Source organism: Tetrapisispora phaffii, chromosome 8 (assembly GCF_000236905.1).
Source record: "Tetrapisispora phaffii CBS 4417 chromosome 8, complete genome".
Classification (NCBI taxonomy): domain Eukaryota; kingdom Fungi; phylum Ascomycota; class Saccharomycetes; order Saccharomycetales; family Saccharomycetaceae; genus Tetrapisispora; species Tetrapisispora phaffii.
Window position 1 is genome coordinate 480,837 of NC_016527.1, and position 18,908 is coordinate 499,744.

The 18,908-nt window shown below is 32.9% G+C and overlaps 10 protein-coding genes across 10 annotated transcripts; 6 read left to right on the plus strand and 4 right to left on the minus strand.

Moving 5' to 3' along the window:
• Positions 1 to 125: 125 nt before the first annotated feature.
• Positions 126 to 3,416, plus strand: TPHA0H02030 (uncharacterized protein; the record flags this gene model as incomplete). The annotated part of the gene is made up of 1 exon (XM_003686793.1): positions 126 to 3,416. The coding sequence occupies one exon, from the start codon at positions 126 to 128 to the stop codon at positions 3,414 to 3,416; it is 3,291 nt and encodes a 1,096-aa protein (XP_003686841.1).
• A 182-nt stretch (positions 3,417 to 3,598) lies between these two features.
• Positions 3,599 to 4,288, minus strand: VTI1 (v-SNARE protein VTI1; the record flags this gene model as incomplete). Its single annotated transcript, XM_003686794.1, has 1 exon — positions 3,599 to 4,288. One exon carries the CDS (start codon positions 4,286 to 4,288, stop codon positions 3,599 to 3,601), a length of 690 nt encoding a protein of 229 aa, XP_003686842.1.
• Positions 4,289 to 4,971: 683 nt separating this feature from the next.
• Positions 4,972 to 5,538, plus strand: YAH1 (adrenodoxin; the record flags this gene model as incomplete). The annotated part of the gene is made up of 1 exon (XM_003686795.1): positions 4,972 to 5,538. The coding sequence occupies one exon, from the start codon at positions 4,972 to 4,974 to the stop codon at positions 5,536 to 5,538; it is 567 nt and encodes a 188-aa protein (XP_003686843.1).
• Positions 5,539 to 6,417: 879 nt separating this feature from the next.
• On the plus strand, positions 6,418 to 8,460 carry TPHA0H02060 (uncharacterized protein; the record flags this gene model as incomplete). Its single annotated transcript, XM_003686796.1, has 1 exon — positions 6,418 to 8,460. One exon carries the CDS (start codon positions 6,418 to 6,420, stop codon positions 8,458 to 8,460), a length of 2,043 nt encoding a protein of 680 aa, XP_003686844.1.
• Positions 8,461 to 8,657: 197 nt separating this feature from the next.
• On the minus strand, positions 8,658 to 10,007 carry HFI1 (Hfi1p; the record flags this gene model as incomplete). Its single annotated transcript, XM_003686797.1, has 1 exon — positions 8,658 to 10,007. The coding sequence occupies one exon, from the start codon at positions 10,005 to 10,007 to the stop codon at positions 8,658 to 8,660; it is 1,350 nt and encodes a 449-aa protein (XP_003686845.1).
• A 743-nt stretch (positions 10,008 to 10,750) lies between these two features.
• Positions 10,751 to 12,184, minus strand: BBP1 (Bbp1p; the record flags this gene model as incomplete). Its single annotated transcript, XM_003686798.1, has 1 exon — positions 10,751 to 12,184. The coding sequence occupies one exon, from the start codon at positions 12,182 to 12,184 to the stop codon at positions 10,751 to 10,753; it is 1,434 nt and encodes a 477-aa protein (XP_003686846.1).
• A 334-nt stretch (positions 12,185 to 12,518) lies between these two features.
• Positions 12,519 to 13,520, plus strand: TPHA0H02090 (uncharacterized protein; the record flags this gene model as incomplete). The annotated part of the gene is made up of 1 exon (XM_003686799.1): positions 12,519 to 13,520. One exon carries the CDS (start codon positions 12,519 to 12,521, stop codon positions 13,518 to 13,520), a length of 1,002 nt encoding a protein of 333 aa, XP_003686847.1.
• A 384-nt stretch (positions 13,521 to 13,904) lies between these two features.
• On the plus strand, positions 13,905 to 14,696 carry ROT1 (Rot1p; the record flags this gene model as incomplete). The annotated part of the gene is made up of 1 exon (XM_003686800.1): positions 13,905 to 14,696. One exon carries the CDS (start codon positions 13,905 to 13,907, stop codon positions 14,694 to 14,696), a length of 792 nt encoding a protein of 263 aa, XP_003686848.1.
• A 741-nt stretch (positions 14,697 to 15,437) lies between these two features.
• Positions 15,438 to 17,306, plus strand: VPS27 (ESCRT-0 subunit protein VPS27; the record flags this gene model as incomplete). Its single annotated transcript, XM_003686801.1, has 1 exon — positions 15,438 to 17,306. One exon carries the CDS (start codon positions 15,438 to 15,440, stop codon positions 17,304 to 17,306), a length of 1,869 nt encoding a protein of 622 aa, XP_003686849.1.
• Positions 17,307 to 17,445: 139 nt separating this feature from the next.
• RAD14 (DNA repair protein RAD14) lies at positions 17,446 to 18,549 on the minus strand (the record flags this gene model as incomplete). Its single annotated transcript, XM_003686802.1, has 1 exon — positions 17,446 to 18,549. The coding sequence occupies one exon, from the start codon at positions 18,547 to 18,549 to the stop codon at positions 17,446 to 17,448; it is 1,104 nt and encodes a 367-aa protein (XP_003686850.1).
• Positions 18,550 to 18,908: the final 359 nt, after the last annotated feature.

An 18,908-nucleotide genomic window follows, 5' to 3' on the forward strand; every position in this document is an offset into this window, starting at 1 on the left:
TGGGCGGTTAATTTTTCTTTTTGTATTTTATTTAAGAATGTATCTAAGCAAATATATAATTTTGTTTCAACAATATTATTAATCTTTGTGTTTAGACACCCACCTAAAGAATATAAGCTGCGAAAATGAATCAGTTTAGTGCTAAATTCATTGATACAACCGTAGAGGAACAGAGGTTGGCAGAAAATAGAAATAAAGAGAAATATTGGTTAAAATGGGGGCCTTATTTAAGTGAAAGGGCTTGGGCTACCGTGCGTGAAGATTATTCTTACAATGGAGATGCATGGGCGAATTTCCCTTTCAGTCATGCTAATGCAAGAACATTCAGATGGGGGGAAGATGGTATATTTGGAGTTTCAGATAATAAACAATTCATATGTTTAAGTGTGGCTTTGTGGAATGGTAAAGACGAACGTTTGAAGGAGAGGCTTTTTGGTTTAACAGGGCCTCAAGGTAATCATGGGGAGGATGTAAAGGAGTTATATTACTATTTGGATAATACTCCAACACATTCATTTATGAAATCTTTGTATAAATATCCTTTTAAGAAACCTTATCCTTACCAAGAACTGGTAAACGAGAACGGCAGAAGAACTTATGCCGATAAAGAATTTGAGATATATGATATCGATGGTTTATTTAAGGATTCAAAAGATGACGACGATAATAAATATTATGACGTTTTCTTTGAAATGGCAAAAGATGATAAAAATCCCGATGAATTGAATTTTAGAATCACTGTTCATAATAGATCAGAAAAGGACTCTGGTGAACTATACGTCATTCCACAAATATTTTTCAGAAATACTTGGGCTTGGGGCACTAAACACAATAAATATAAAAAAAAACCAATTTTGAAAAAAGATGAAAAATTATCAAACATGATTCACGTGAGTCATGAGAAATATGGAGAAAGAGCAATCATTTTTCAACCTTCTCCAGGAGAATTCCCAATTGATTCAACACAAGGTAATAATGGACATAATTCTGTTGAAAACACTACAGATGATGTCAAACCACAATTATTATTTACAGACAATGAATCAAACTTGGTCAAATTATATAATTCTAAAGAAAATACATCTAAATATACAAAAGATGCTTTTGAAGAGTATATTGTCCATGGTAATAAAGATAATTCGGTAAATCCAAATAATGAAGGTACCAAAGCTTGTGCCGTCTATCATTTTAAAAATATTCCACCAAAAGAATATGTCACTGTCAGATATAAATTTACAAATGATCTCGAAACTAGCATTTATCAAATAGATGATCTGGCTGTGGTTGATGAAGAAGAATTAGACACAACAATAAATGATCGTGAAGAAGAGGCTGATAATTTCTATTGGAGAATTACACCATTACCAATTGATGATCATTTAAGAAAAATACAAAGGCAGGCGTTCGCAGGATTGTTATGGACAAAACAGTTTTACAATCTCACTTTCAATTCTTGGTATTATGGTGATCCAAATTCCAAGTTGAGACCTGCACCTGATAGAGCAAATGGAAGAAATAAAAATTGGAAACATTTATATATTGAGGATGTTTTATCCATGCCAGATAAATGGGAATATCCGTTTTTTGCATCATGGGATACAGCATTCCATTGTATACCATTAGCAATGATCGATCCCGACTTTGCTAAGAAACAACTAGATCTACTAACAAGGGAATGGTATATGCACCCAAATGGTCAAATTCCAGCTTATGAATGGAATTTCAATGATGTGAATCCTCCTGTCCATGCTTGGGCAGTATACAGAGTTTTTAAGATCGAAAGAAACCTATACAACAGAGAAGATCGAGTTTTCTTGGAACGTGTCTTCCAAAAGTTGCTTTTGAATTTTACTTGGTGGGTAAATCGTAAAGATAGTAGTGGAAATAATATTTTTGAAGGGGGTTTCCTAGGGTTGGATAATATTGGTATTTTTAATCGGTCCGAACCACTGCCAACAGGAGGAACATTAGAACAGGCTGATTCCACAGGCTGGATGGCTTTCTTCAGTTTACAGATGTTAAATATTGCTCTAGAATTAGCTAAAGAGAACCCTGTTTACGAAGACATAGCTTCAAAATTTTTTGAGCATTTTATTTTAATTAGTGATTCTTTATCTTTCGAATATTTAGTCGATTTAACTGGATCTGAATGCAAAGATATTGTGAAACAAAATCTATGGAATGAAGAAGATCAATTTTACTATGACACAATATCTTGGGGTGCCGAAAATAAAATGCAATTACCGATTAGATCGCTGGTAGGCCTAATTCCATTGTATGCCTCGATGACATTGGAGCCTCATTTACTAACTAAGTTTCCAAATTTTAAGAAAAGAGTAGATTGGTTTGTTGAAAATCAACCTGAAATTCTTGAGAGAAATTTTGCCTCAATGACAAAAAGGGGTGTAGGAGAAAGAATGCTGTTGTCACTAGTAACAGAAGATAGACTAAAAGCTATTTTGAGTCGTTTGCTAGATGAAAACGAGTTTTTGAGTGAATTTGGTGTACGATCGTTATCTAAACACCACGAAGAACACCCGTACGTTATGGATGTTAATAATTCCACTTATACTGTCAAATATTTACCTGGGGAATCCGACTCTGGTATGTTTGGTGGCAATTCAAATTGGAGAGGTCCAATTTGGTTTCCAACCACATTTCTACTTATTGAAGCGTTACAAAGATTTTTTTTGTATTATGGACCTGAATTCAAAATTGAATGTCCAACAGGGTCAGGTCAAATGATGAATTTGGCAGAAGTAGCAGAAGAAATATGTTATCGTATGATCCATATTTTCTTACCGGACGAAAATGGAAGGAAAGCAGTATTTGATGGAAATACTTGTAATGTTCTTTCTCATGATGAGTATTTTAAAGATTACATCTTGTTTTATGAATATTTTGACGGTGATACTGGTCGTGGATTAGGTGCATCCCACCAGTGTGGATGGACTTCCTTGGTAGCCAAATGGATCAGTGACATCGGTTTATCTAATGTCAGACAATCACGTGCTTCTAGAGCGTCAATTAACTCCATAGTTTCGGAGAATGAGGCTCATGTTAGTGATACTCAACTAAAGCGCCCCCAGCTTCCAAAAATAAGGAAAAAGAGTATCAAGTCAATGGTAATTCTTACATCAAACTTGTTAGAATTATCAGAAGAAGAAAAACATAATTACACAATTGGAAATATTAAATCTGGGAATTCAACACCAACACCTAAACAACATTCCAGCCGTTACAGCTCATTAGAACCACATAGCCATTCTAATAGTTTTGCTCATGAGAATGAACAACATCTTATTAATAAATTAAAGGATGAGATTGGCAAGATGTCATTTGAAGCTGATGGCAGTGAAAAGAAAAAGCCCGGTTCTTCAATATATGACACCGAGAATGAATTTTCTTGTCAATAATTCAAATTATCTACTTTTATATATTCAATCTCAGTACATTATTCTATTTAATAAGTTATTTTCTGTACCATATCGTAATTTATATACATCCTATTAATACTACTATATTTTATATCTATATAGATACACATACATACAAATATATATATATGTCTATTTATTTCCAGTAATTAATCCTATAATTACTTAAATTTCGAGAAGAGTACTAACAGTATCAACAAGATCAAAACTGCTATTATAGCATAACTGATAAATTTATTAGCTACCAATCGTCTACTCATTGTCTTTATAGTTTGCATACTCTTATCGATATATGAATCAGCTTGAAATAATGTTTGTCTTGCATTTTCAAGAGTTTCTCTTTGTGACCTCAAATCTCTCATAATTTGAGAACCAATATTTTCTGTCTCTGTTGCTATCCTTGTGGCTTCAGTTAATCTATCACCACTCTTTGTCAATGTTGCATGATTTTTTAATAACTGCTGCCTTTGCTCGTCATCCATATATTGCAAACTCCCATTATTTTCCAGGTTATTTTCATTCCCGTTGCCACCAAATAGCATATCTCTATCCCTTTCATCCATTAATTTTTGTAAAGGCTGTTTAACATCATTCACAATAAATTTCTGATAATCACGTAGTTTAGACTTCAATCTAGCACGATCTTGTGAGTTACTTCCCGTGATAGTGTTATTTATTTCTATGTCCATCTGATCTATCAAATCTAACAGCTCGTCTTGTTCTTCTTCAATTTCTTTTAATGTAGCATTACGTTGTGGTAGTTGTTGATTCTTAGCTTCCCTTAAATTGGAACGTGCTTTTTCCAACGTAAGTTTAAATTCAGATTCGTATGAAGATAATAATGAACTCATGTTATATAAGAAGTTACTACTAATAATACTTATCTTTTTCTGTTACCTTGTTTTTAATGTGAGATTTACTTCAGTAATCTCGACTTTTACAATGGAAAAAAACCAGATCAAATTCAGTACCTGAAAATAATTAATTGTTCCACTGCCAATCACAATTAATTGAACTGTTTGATATACAATTACGAGCAAAATCTATTCATAAATTATATGTATACTGTCTGAATCCTTTATCGATTTATATCTATCGTGGACTTTTTGATATCAATTATTACACCTTCAAGAATTTACCCGCAGTAATCCTATTCTATTTTGTCTTTTAAGACTGGATAGTCATTTTTTCATCCGTTCTACGGGCATTTGTTAACAAATTCAATAATTCGATAGAGTCTTTCAATAATGTATTTGGATCATTTGAACTCAAAGTCATTTACAATGAGTAACATTAATTAGAATCAATATAAATTATTTAAATTAGATTCATAGATTAAGTATATAAATGGTCAAGCTTATGCACTGTTCCATCCTAAAGTAACTGCTTTGTCCAATTTTCGTTTTTGACTATTATTCGGTTGACCTGAATAAACTTTAGAGGACGTTGGACAAGTTTTGAAACATTTTTTTTATTGAATAAAATTTTCAATTACTATATATAATAATTGCAGGAAACTCTAGGTGAAATCAAGATGAGCTTTCTTTATGGTGTTCCACTGAGGAGCATTACAACTGGAACGAGAAGAGTTACTGCGAAGACAACAATCGGTTCTTTAGGGTATGCTGCCACCATGTTATACAACTCTGGTAAGGTCAGTAACAATAATACATCATTAAGAGCTCGTGTTCTATCAGCAGGGTTTTCTACATCTTCTATATGGTATCATGGGCATCTTAAGACGCCCAAACCAGGTGAGGAGTTGAAAATTACATTCATATTGAAAGATGGTAAGCAGACAACATATGACACGTCAGAAGGTGATTCTATATTGGATATTGCAGAAGCTCATAATTTAGACATGGAAGGTGCATGTGGAGGGTCATGCGCTTGCTCTACTTGTCATGTCATAGTTGATCCAGATTATTACGATGCAATTCCAGAACCTAATGACGACGAAAATGATATGTTGGATTTAGCTTACGGCTTGACGGAAACTTCAAGACTGGGGTGTCAAGTTAAAATGTCTAAGGATATAGATGGAATAAGAGTAGCATTACCTGCATTGACAAGGAATGTCAGTTTGAAAGATTACAAATGATTCAGAAGATGTCTCTTTTTTATCGGTTACATAAAATAGCATACCCTGGAAAACTAATAAAGTTAATATATACCTCTGTAAATACTTATATAAATATTTCATCACTTACACAACTTATTTATCAAAAAAGAAAATATGATAACATCTGTGTAAATAGCAACACATCTTTAATAGTTCATTTCTCATGTCATGTCTATATCAAGAATTGACGTAAAAAGCATTCCGTACCAGATACCTAAGAAGGTTGACTGTGTTTTTTTTCAGGATAATTGTAACCAAGAAATGTATCAAACTTTTGCATGCATACAGAGCCAATTGATGCACATACTATATATTATTCAAGCCTTAATTAAGAACTTCATCATCTTTATTGAACTGTCTCATCTTAGATGCGTGTGACAGCTTTTAGCGTAGTGGTCACGTGCCTCATCGGTTTCCCGTTTGTTTACAATTTGTTTCAAGTGCAAACAAAATATTGGCATCAAGATCACAAAAGTAAATATAACGAATATTGCGATGAATCACAATAGTATCATGGGTTAAAAACATGGTGACAAAGGCAATTGAAGGATCTATATGACGTTATCATAATCAGTAATACACAGAGACTTGTCCAAGGCGATTTTTAGTAACATTATAGAGGGCTCATTTGACAAAAATTAACACGCAGCTTCTTTTGCAATATTTTGAAACAACTTATTATTGTTAAATCGTATCTTTGAGAATAAATATTTCTGTTATCAAACAAGTTTCTATTCGTTAATTAAAATAACTATTTAGAATAAAATTCGAGAAAATAGAGCATCTATATAAATACTGGTGAATCTTTATTGTAATAATATAATAAGAACCATACTTTTTTTTTTAGTAGATATCATTATGAGTAATAATACTTCAAAGATCCCTTCATTATCATTGGTAGATAACACATTTGATTCTACTTTGCATGTGAACAAGAAGCTAAAGTTATCATCAGATAGAGAGATGCTAAGTGATGTCACCAACAATGCAAAAAATAAATACTCATATCGTAAAAACTCAAACGATAAAAATGTATCCAATATTTCAAGACTAAATAGTTTATATGATATGCAAAATAGAAGATTGATGAATAAATATATATATGGTGATGCACATGCGGTTGAAGAAGTCAAAAAACGTGAACGTAAAATTATCAAAGATATGAACCATTTAATCAATGCCATAGCAGAAATAGATAAAGAAACTTCATCAGTAATGTCGTCTGACTTGCCAGAGATTAGATATCAGATATCAAAAAAGAAGAATGGTTGTGCTGAATTAGAAAAAGAAATAATGAATTTGAATTCAATGTTAGATTTAAAGCAGGGCGACTTAGATCTGTTTAAAAGAAACGAAGAACTGGAGATCAAAAATTTACACTTAAAATATGAAGTTGAATTGCAAGAGTTAGAAAATGAATTACAAGAAGAACTGAATCAAGAAAAGTTTAAATGGGAAAAGCAAAAACAGGAATTAGAAAACATGAAACCAAGCGAAGAGATTGCTCAAGAGATAGAGATATTAAAAGGTGAACTTGAATCAGCAAAAATTGAATTGAATAACATTATAAACCAGAACGAGATACAACTAAATGATTACAAAGCAGAACTTCAAAATAAATTTGAAGAATTTAAGAAAGAAAAGAAGGCTCCTTTAGATAAACTTATTAGTAATAAGGAACAATTAAAAGAGAATATTGAAAAATATGAGACTGAAATAATAAATATCACCAAAGAACAAGATTTGCTGAAGAAGTCACAAGAAGATTTAAGAGAAAAGATTGAAAATTATAGTCAAAAATTAAAGAATTCTGAAAATGAAATGGTTCCACTAAATGAAAAATTAATGGCTGTTTCCAAAGAGTTTGAAATTCTCAAAAGTGAAAATGATAAATTAAAAGAATTGGCTTTCAAAGAAGAGCAACTCTACAAAGAAAAATATGAACAAGTTGAAGAAGAGCAACTACGAAGAAAAAAATTGGAAAACTCCATTGATGAGCTCAAAGGCACTATTAGATGTGTGGCCTATTATTCCACTACCGAGTTGCAAGATGCATATTCAATTGATATTCCAAGCCACACCATCACTTCAATTGATGTCGCTGGCAATGAGAACAATTTAAATTTAAAATTTTCAGACAATGTAAATAAAAAAGACGAGGTGAAGAGCTTACCTAATATGTATGAGTTTAACAGAGTAATTCCATCAGAATTAATTGAAGAGTCTATGATGTTATGCGATGAATATCAATGCTATCATGATATGTGTTTAGAGAACAGAACCAATTTTAATTTAATTTCCGTATCAGCAAGCCCATGGAACAAATTACGCAAAGCTGTCTTTCAATTATTAATCCCAAAGTATTTAGAAAAGTACAATATTTCTCTACAAAGTGTTTTTCTTTCCGAAGAGGTATACTCACAAGATTTATTATTACAGTATGCAGATACATCAATGAATCCAGAAGATATTAAAGATGGTATAGATCTTAAAATCGAAGAGAATTCTATTGAACTGAATAGTTACAGCATGGAAATTAAGGAAGACATTTCTGAGCTACCAACAGAAGTAATTGAACCAAAAGAAATAACTGAAAGTGGTATAAATATCTTGAAGTTCAAATTTCTAGAGAAAAATGAATCTGAATTAGAACAAGAGGAAAATCCAATTAATTATTACTTTGTGGAGTTTTATAATTTGGAAACCAATTATGTGTTAGAAAAGTATGTTACACCAGGCGAAACACCAACCACACCTATAGGGATGATAATTAAAAAACTAATACAAGACACAAAGTCATATTTCATATTTAAAATGGACAAAGTTGACGTAACAGATTTATTTACCAACATATCGAATAAAGTTAGTAAATTAAAAAATCCAAAGAGGAAACCAAACTAATCCGCATAGCATTCCACAAATTTCTCCTAAAGTTCGTCTATTTGTGCCAAGATAGCATATATATAAAGTTTTAATTACATTTTATAATTATATAACTTTGATTTTAGTTCATTAATCCATGCATTATTTAAAGATACAACATCTACAACAGTCTTTTCATGGACTGTTTAATATATTCGATGTACTTGTACATTATTCTATCGGTCTGTTAAAATATCTTTGATTAACCAATTCAATTCTTCACGTGAACCAATATTATTTTCATCGGTAGGCGTAAATGAAGGTTTCTCGTCCAGAAAATCAACAAGATCATCAATACTACTTTTAGTTATCACTAATTCATCATCATTTAGTAGATCCAACGAAGATACTGTCAGTTTCGTGCTTTCGGACTGAACAAGATATGGATATACATTGAATGCAGTATACATATCTTCATTAGTTAAAGAAATTGTTTGACCTTCATTTTGGTCTTCTAGCTGTTCAGATGGGCCAAGAGGTGCTATTGGTTGGTATCTACTAGTTTCGTCTAGATCATAAAATTCCGTAGTATTTTTTTTGCTATACTTGACGGTGTCAATAACTGATTCAATTACATTTTTCAAATATTGATCCAATGCAAGGGATAAAATGTCAACAGAATTTGCATCAACAGCACCAACTAAACCATGCTCTCTAGAAATACCCAACATTCGAAGATAAAGACTATCAGTATCAGGCAAGGAATGCGTGTCAATAGCCAACGGAGCGCTAAAGCCATTCATTACATCTTGACTCCATTCTGTTGGCGTCTTAAAGTTATTTTCCTTAACAAATTTCACTGATTCTTGATTTGTAACAATTGGAATTTTAGGAATAGTATCCAAACGTGCTTGTAAGACAGAGCACAAAACAAAACCACGTTTACCAGATTCCTTAGTGATTGCCCTTAATCTTTGTCTATCTATAGGTGGTAATGACATAACAATTTTTTTATAAGTTTCAATTTGAGAATTATGCTTATTGACCCTTTTTTTACTCATTTGAGAGCCACTTTTACCAAAGCCCCACGATCCCTCTGCATTAACCCCTAAAGGTGAATCACGTAATGCATTTGATAGAACTGATAACATGATTTGATTATGAAGCCGTATTAAAGTTTTTCGTACGTTTTTATGTAATGCTGGTGTTGTATTTGGAACGTTTGGTGGTACAAACAATAAATCTATTTCGTTAGACAGTTCTTTGCGAGAAAGTTTACCTAACATAAACAAAGTGATAATCTGCGCATATCTTGCCCAACTTTCTCTCCCTAATATGTTTGTATATTGTTCTATTAATGACTCTAAATCAACTCTTTTATTCAATTGCATATTAACTTTAGCTGTACTCACCATGGGGGATGCATCATTATTGATTTTAAGGGGTGTATTAATAACAGCAACTGATCTATTGTTAGGGTCGCTAACGGAATACGGTCTTGTTTCGCCATTTTTCATCGTCATTGTTTGACTAGACTCCAGTAGATCAGTGTTCATCACCGTTGGCCCAGGTTTCACAATAGACATTTATATATCGTGATATATTGTTGTTAATGCAGGACGATCGTAATATATTTTTTAAGCAATTATTCTATATTGGATATAAAACCTAATACAGATCTTCAACTTTGTATTTGAGAAACAATTGGGAAAATTTAGGATAACTGAAGTATTAAATGATTTATACGATATTAAGCCAATTTCAGTTTACTTCGGAAAAAGACAAATATTGATAAACAACTTTCAACTTTACTTAAAAGTGCTGTCAACAATTACTCAATTATAGCTAAATATCTCGAAATCCCTTTATTCATGTAACATCCCACATTAATCACTTATTTTATACATTTTATAACTTTTATAGAGATGACATTTGTTTAATCTTTCAAATTCATAGTAGAATATGTTTATTCTGTTTCTTGCAGTTCCGTATCGTACAAGATGACTAGTCATTTTAAGAAGACCTCATCTTAACATGAACAGTCTGACCGATGGTTTAGAAGTATACAGTTTCTACTTGTACACGATAGAAACCATTGCAACAGTGTGTTGTTGATACCAGTTGATACCAATTGTCCCTTGATTAGATAAATTAGCTTATTTTGTTATAAAATATGAGTAACAAGAGAAGAATGAAATAAAAGACACATTGAAATATTTGATTGAATCTATTATTGTTCGTTTTATTGTTACAATTAAATTAATATCTATATAGGATGACACTAAATTCTTTTATTAATACATTACTTGTAGAACATTAGGCTGGTTTATCACAGGTAATCAGAATCAACGTTTATTTCCTTATATTTGGAATATTTATAGTTGTGGTCTGGAGAGTATCTGTTTTCAATTGAACTTAAGTCTGGGTTTCTGTTAAAAATATCATCTAGCTTCAGATCTTGATCTGCTAGATATTTGGCTTTCTCATAATCTGAATGCTTGAATTTATCTTCTAAAAACTCTTTTTCGAAATATTCTTTCCCCTTAAGTTGACGTTGTTTATTGAATAATGTTTCTAATTCATCAAGTTTCGAAATATATTTCATTTTATCAATTTCATTTTTTTCTCTTAGTTTCTTATTTGTAATTTCTAATTCTACTATTTTATCATTTAAATTACTTATTTCCCTGTCCTTATCCATAACTTGAGCAACAAGTTTATCATCAACTTTTGGTGAGTTGTAACTTAATTCGATGGCTTTGTTGCTTATTTTTTTTAATTCATCATATTTGCTATGCAATTTGTAGAAGTTATCAAATATCTTTTTGGACTGTAGTTTTTCATTGTTCAATTCATTTTTAATTTCCATATATTTCATTTTATAACTTTCTTCCCGTTTCTTGTTTTCTTCTTTGCGACCTAATATATCCTTGTACATCAATTCAAGATCCCTACTATTTTTATCAAGTTTATCCAAAAGTGATAGATAATCTGATGTATGATCTTTAATTAGATTCTTATTACCATTATTCTTCAATGGAGACGTGAACTTACCTGGCAACACTTGAGGACTCTCAGATCTCGAAATATTCGGAGCTTGGCTGCGATCAAAACGTTCGGATTCATTGCCTACTGTTTTCCTAAAAAGTGCAGATAAGAATGCCGGGTCTTGAGTTGGAACCTTTACATCGTCATAAAGCGTTGATGTTTTCCTGAAACCATTCGTTTTATTCGCAAAAGTATCAGTGTTGTCATTGTATCCGGCATTCGACATGCTATTTGGATGAATTTCCACGGGAGCTAACAATTTCTCTATTTTTAGTCTTCTTTCTGGATCCATAATATAATCCAAATCCTGTTGCATATTCTTCACGTTGACATAGTTACCTTCATGTGTACTTTCATCCATGCCAGTTTGATATCTTTGATGAGAAAATCTGACTTTATTCTTTCTGTATTTATCATCGTTCACCAATGGATCCCGTAGCAGGTCATACTTATCATAAAATGCCTGGTTTGAGCCACCTGTCCATGAAGAAGATCGAGACCTGCCATGTTCGACCGTGCACTCATCATTATTTTCATGATATATATTATTAAACCTCTGATACTTATAATTCGTGTCATCCTGTGCAAATTCTTTGTATTTCCTCGTAGGTGAAACACTTGAACCAAATAATGCATCTTTTGTCCATTTAAACAGACCAGTTATCCCACCATGATCTTTGGGATTTATATCATTTGTGATAATATCTGCATTCATGTCTCCAAAGAAAATATAAAACGGACTTAAATCAACGTATTCAAACAGTTCCAATGTCTATCCGTAATATCACCCACTCACTGGTTCACCTTGCATCATCAGGAATACTCAAGATACAAAGAACACATTGTTTCATTTAAAGATGTTTGTGTTACTTTTATAAAATCGAATTCCACAAGAGTCGCGCGTAAGTAATTAACATAGTAAACACGATCTCGAAGGTTCATCAGATCTTACTATTTTAAACAAAAGTCTTTTAACGGAATTGGAAGAGCATGGGAAGACATGTGTATACATATGCGTATATGTGTTGTTATAAGAGTAGTTGAATTGCATGACGAAGATCACTCAAAGTGTGGTGGCTATGGATTCAATTGATAAAAACGTTCCAGTTCTTTGGCAAGATGATGAGTTCGTTATAAGGTACAATGTTGCAAAGAGTGTGCATAAACTAGTCTTGTCGATGAACAAGAGTGCTTCCGATTGCAATAACCAATCAAGTTTGAGAGGAGATGATGTACTATTGAAATGGACACATACCTGTCTTTCCATCGATCCTCAATCGTTCATACTGAAGAAGACAGACCAAGTTTCTAGGATACAATTGGTATGGTGTCATGGAAACGTTGTATATTGCGATTCCTTGACTATTGATTCTCAAAATATTGTTGGTTTTGAGACTGAGCCTCTAATTACTGTTGATTTTGATGTATCGGCTTACTATGTGATATGGAACCATGGCTTAGTGTTGTTGTATGAAAAACTGTCTTCGATTCTACATGTCTTTGACACTGGATATAACAAGAAGATTGGAGAAATAGCGATGTATTCAACAGATCTCCATGATACTCCAATGCGAAGTTACGTTCTCTACAGTAGAAATCACGATTTATTTAGCGTTGTAGTTTTCGAATACGATTCTTCAATCAAGAAAACTATTCACTATTTGAACACTTATAGCCTGCCGAATTTCAATCTGAAGCATTACTCGAGATTACCAGAAGGTTACATCGATTATGTAATATTACAACCACAACCATCAACCATCAGAACGTGCAACACACTCAACAATGAAATAATAACAATATGTTCATATTGCAATATATTGCAAAAAATAACAATCCAATGGTTCTCCTTCACAAATGAAACAAACACCAAACCATGGTTTGAGACCACCATACGGGACTACAGCTTTAACATGGGAGCCACCATTAAAGACCATACTGTCAGCTTACTGTTGTCAAATAGCAACGCAACGGGCAAGCAACTATTTCGAGCAACCTTTGACCCATTTTCATTATCGCAAGAATGGGAAATCAACCAAATAAATAACTAGAACCTCCCCCACTAGAACCCCCAGCATGAATCTCACTATATAAGAACATTTACATGTATAACATATACATAGCATTGTATATTCATTCTATTCATTTAGTGACGCTACTATTTAAATATCCATCATGTTACCCGAACAATGTGCACCTTGAGGCTCAAAAGACACTTTCTTTGTTCAAATCTGCAAAGTCCATTTATAGTTTCTTTGAATCAGTGAACACTGTTGAATTGATCAACCTGGGATACCGATTTAGAAGTTGTTCATATACATTTATTTGTTGCTGGGGGAGGGCTCGATGGTTAAACTTGCTAGTTTGGAGAGTTTGGAGAGTTTCCTTTAACGATCGGCACGAACAATACATATACATATATAAACTAAAAAATAATGTTTGCGGTCATTTGGGTAACGTGTTTATTGCAATGTCTGCTTATGAACAGCATCGGTGTTGTGGCTGACGATAGTGTTCCTGACTATTCTGGAGATACTTTGCATGGTACTTGGTCTTCAAAATCAAACCAGGTTTTCACTGGTCCGGGTTTTTATGATCCCGTTGATGAATTGTTAATAGAACCATCTTTACCAGGTATTTCCATTTCCTTTACTGAAGATGGTTTCTACGAAGAGGCATGGTACAGAGTCGCTGGTAATGCAAAGGATCCCCGTTGTCCTACTGCAGTTCTGATTTTCCAACATGGTAAATATGAGGTCTTAACAAACGGTACATTGAAATTATATCCTTTTGAGGTTGATGGAAGACAGTTATTAAGTGATCCATGTAACGACGGTGGCGTCTCTGCGTACACTAGATACAGTCAAGTTGGTACATACTTGTCATTTTACACAGTTTTAGATGATTACCATGGTGTTTTCAAATTACAACTGTTCGAATTCGACGGTACTCCATTGCAACCTCTATATTTGGCATACAGACCACCTATCATGTTACCAACCATTACATTGAATCCAACTGCCTCTGGTTCTGAAGATTCCTCATCCGATGAAACTAGTTCTGCCGTAGCGAAGAGGTCCTTGAGATCTTTAGTGAAAAGAAATTTAGAAAACAGATACAAGACAAATGCAGTCAAGAAACAACGTAGTATCTTTAACTCAAGCACTGTTTGGTATGCATGTATGACAGTGATCTGTATTTGTTCTGCTGCATTCATCTTTTCATAAGTGCTGGAAGCCCTACTATTAAACGCCAAAGTTGAATTTTATAAAGGAAAAACGAAACAAGATAACATATGCAAGAAGATACACTAGAGTTAGAGAATACCAGTATGTTGATTTGTGAGTAAGGTATAAACACGCTAGACGTGGCAATTTCACAAAAGAACACATTCCTTTGACCTGAATTGCAAATGAAACTGAAGCACAAGCAAAAAATATATACAAAAACAATTTCAGGACAAAAACATAAACTGTACAACTATATAAATAGATATATATATAGGTTTATTAACCTCAGGATAAATACTAACTTCACATATCATATTATCTTCTATTACTATTATAGTTTTATACTTGAAACATAGTCGTTATATAGTGGAAATGATTCATTGACGGTTGATTCCTTTCAGCGCACGCTTCAAAATTCGCTAATAATTTTACAACGCCTACTTATCTTAATTAGTATTTTAATACTAAATATATATAAGTGATAATAGTTGACAGTATTCTGATTAACTTTGTTTTTTATACTAAATCGATAACAAAAGATCAAAATAGCACTGTTTGCTTTCATATAGTTGCACATTGCAAGTAGACTTCTTTTAAGACACTCACGATATTTGTTAATTTTGCATAGTGTGAATTTTAGTATCGGCTCACAGAAATAGGGGAATAATATTGTTCTATTGACAACTAAGGATATAACCACTTATTGTTACGGTGCCATTTAGTATAAATTATACAAATATGACAGGACTTGTTGTTTATCCAAACGAGTTAGACTCTTTGATTGAAGCTGCTACTAGTTCCAGCATTCCAAATGGGGATGTTGATCTACATGCTTCTTTGGAAATATCTGATATAATAAGATCTAAAAGAATCCCTCATAAAGATTCTATGCGATGTTTGAAGAAACGGATCATTGGTACTTATTCAAATCCAAATACCCAGTTAGCAAGTTGGAAATTGACAGATATTTGTATAAAGAATGGTGGTACAGGATTCATCAAAGAAATATGTTCTAGAGAGTTTATGGATACAATGGAGAGTACCATCTTAAAATCTGAATTAGATGCAGAGGTCAAGGATTTAGTGACAAAACTTGTTTACGAATTATATCTTGCATTTAAAAATGATTCACAGTTAAACTATGTTTCAAAAGTACACGATAAACTAAAGGCAAGAGGTATTCAATTTCCTGATAATTTGATGGATTCTAGAAGCGCTCTTAATCTTTTTGATTCTAAAACACCAGCTGATTGGATCGATTCGGATGCATGTATGATCTGTTCCAGGAAATTCTCTTTATTGAATAGAAGACATCATTGTAGATCATGTGGTGGTATATTTTGCCAGGATCATTCTTCAAACAATATCCAATTACCTGATTTAGGAATTCACGATCTGGTTAGAGTATGTGATAATTGTTACGATGATTATGATATTAAAAATTCCGGAGGAAGCTCTAAACCAAGAATACACCACCATAAAAGTGACAAGAACAAAGAATATTTTGATGCAGAAGAAGAACAATTAAGAAAAGCAATTAAGTTATCACTTAAGGAAAATCACCAATCAAACCAATACAATAATAAAACAGAACCAATTGTTCCTTATGTGAACCATGAAGATGCTCCTAAAGATACCATTAACACTGAAGAAATTGATAATGACCCAGAATTGAAAGCTGCTATTGAAGCTAGTTTGAAGCAATCTGAAATTGACAAGGATAAAAGACTTCAATTGGAACAATATTCACAGCAGCAGCAGGAGCAACAACAGGGTACATATTACCGAAATCCAAACATTAACCAAGCATCTATTCAACAAAGTGCACCTTATAACAGTTATGAAATTTCCTCTGAAGAGGAGAACAACATTTACCTGTTTGCATCACTTGTTGAGAAACTGAAAAACAAACCTACAACAGAAGTTCTTGAAGATCAACAACTCCAAGCCCTATATCAAAAAGTTGTTCAATCAAGGCCAAGATTAAACAATTCTTTAAATGATACTGTAACAAAGTATAACACATTAATTGAAATGAATGGTAAAATTTCCAATATTATGAATATATATGATGAGTTATTGGAAAATCAACTAAATTCTATTAACGTAAGACAAACATATGCCGCACCTGTTGTGCCATCAGATCCTTACACGTATTATCAACAGCAAAGTGCTCAACCTCACCAAAGTAATACGCATTTACAGCAGCATCAAGTAGCAAATGAAATAGTGCAACCGACACAAGTTAAAGAGGAATCCACATTGAAAGCTCTTGGTAATCTTGTCATAGATAATCAAAAACCTAATAATGCTATCATATCTCCATACCCAATAGAAGAAAGTGAACCAGAGCCTGTAGTTACACATCTAAAAGTGGCAACTGAACCTCCTTATAGCGATAATGAACTTAAAATCGGTTCCTCCACTGAATTTGCACCGATAGATGGTTCTGCAGATTCACCACTAGCTGAAACCAGCAATAAGCAAACTGATAATATAACAGCATTTGATTTTCCAACCGTACCTGCAGTCAAAACTGCTTTAGTTACTCAGGAACCTCAAATTGTACAGGAAGAACCACAAGAGGAACTATTGTTAGAATTATAAGATGCTTATTATTTGTATATATGTGCAGAAATATCGTGAGATAATTCGATATTTACTTAAACAAAAGTATATATATACGTAAATATATTATCTAACGTAAAATATCAAGGTGTAATGATATATTATTTTTATAAGTTCCCTATAAAACAACTTCATCTGTTTGTAATCCACATTCCATACATCGTCTGCGTTGTAATGCATTCCCGTCTTCATCTTCTCCACCATCAATTGGGTTGCTAAAGTTATGAACATGTGTTTTACCATATTTTTTCTCTTTTAAACGATTGGTATATTCCTGTGCCCTTGTCTTTAACCTCATTTGTTTCATTTTCTCTTGATATTTTTTTTCACGTCTTGATACCTTCCCTTCTTCACGTCGTTTCCATTCATTATCTAATCCTTCTTCTCCTTCCCATTTTTCAAAGGCAAACTTTTCAATTTCACATCTCACAAACAATTGCATTCTAGCAAATGTTCCTGAATGTGGATTTGGTTTTTCCAGCCTGTGAAATAACCCTATGTCATTCAATTCAGGATCTGTTAATAAATAATCCTCTTTACATTCTGTTTTAGTCAGTAGAGCATATTTTTCAGGTATATCCTTTGCACATTTTTTACATACTTGTAATTTGAACACATCATTTAACACTGGGTCCATTTCAATATTAATTTTACATTCTATACATTTTGGCGCTTGGGAAATGTGCTCAGGCGGAGGTGCATTTTCATAAATATATTTTCTCTCTTGTTGTTCTCTTTTCCAATCTTCCAATGACTTGTGTTTAGTAGGTCCATTTGAATCTTCTCCGTAATAATCAAAATCATCAGCGTCGAATCCACTTGCTCTATCTTCTATGTTAATAAATCCACCATTTGAATTTCGCACTTTAGCAAAATCATATTCTATGTAATCTTGAGTTCTGATACTTGGTCTTATTCTACTTAACGGATCCTTCTGTGCATTCTGGGGTTTATCATTATTTGCAATCGGTGAACTAACGTTTGAGGTTGACAAATCTATGTTTCGTACATCCGAGCTGTTCACCTCTATGACAGAGGGAAGAGGCCTCGGTGTAAGATCACTATTGGTTGTATTATTTCCAGCGTTAATTTCTATAACAGTTGGTGCGATTCTTCTTGAAATCTGTTGCTCTTGTGAAGCTTTCAGTATTCCTCTACTTTTTAATCTTTCCAACGCTTTGATTCTATTAGCTTCAATCTTTGCTTTTTGTTCAGGAGTCATTCGTGTAGACTTATCTCTTAACTTCAATTGTGTGCTATTCCCTAGGGACGCAGATAGAGCTTTTATATATATAACAATAAATATATATATATATATATATATATCTAGAGCTCATCGAAACCTTAAAATATAATTATTAATTCAGTAACATATTTCACCTAAAAATTTAATACAAGTCACGTGATGTGATCAGGTTTTCAGCTATAATAGTCTTGCCAAAGTCAAGAAACCGTCTCAATTAACACGAATAGAGCTTTGATTCAGAGTGTAGTGCACCAGGCAAGAATCAGACTGCAATATAATTGAATAGCTGCGCCAAATTCGAACTGTGACGGAAAAAACCCACTTACAGACTAATA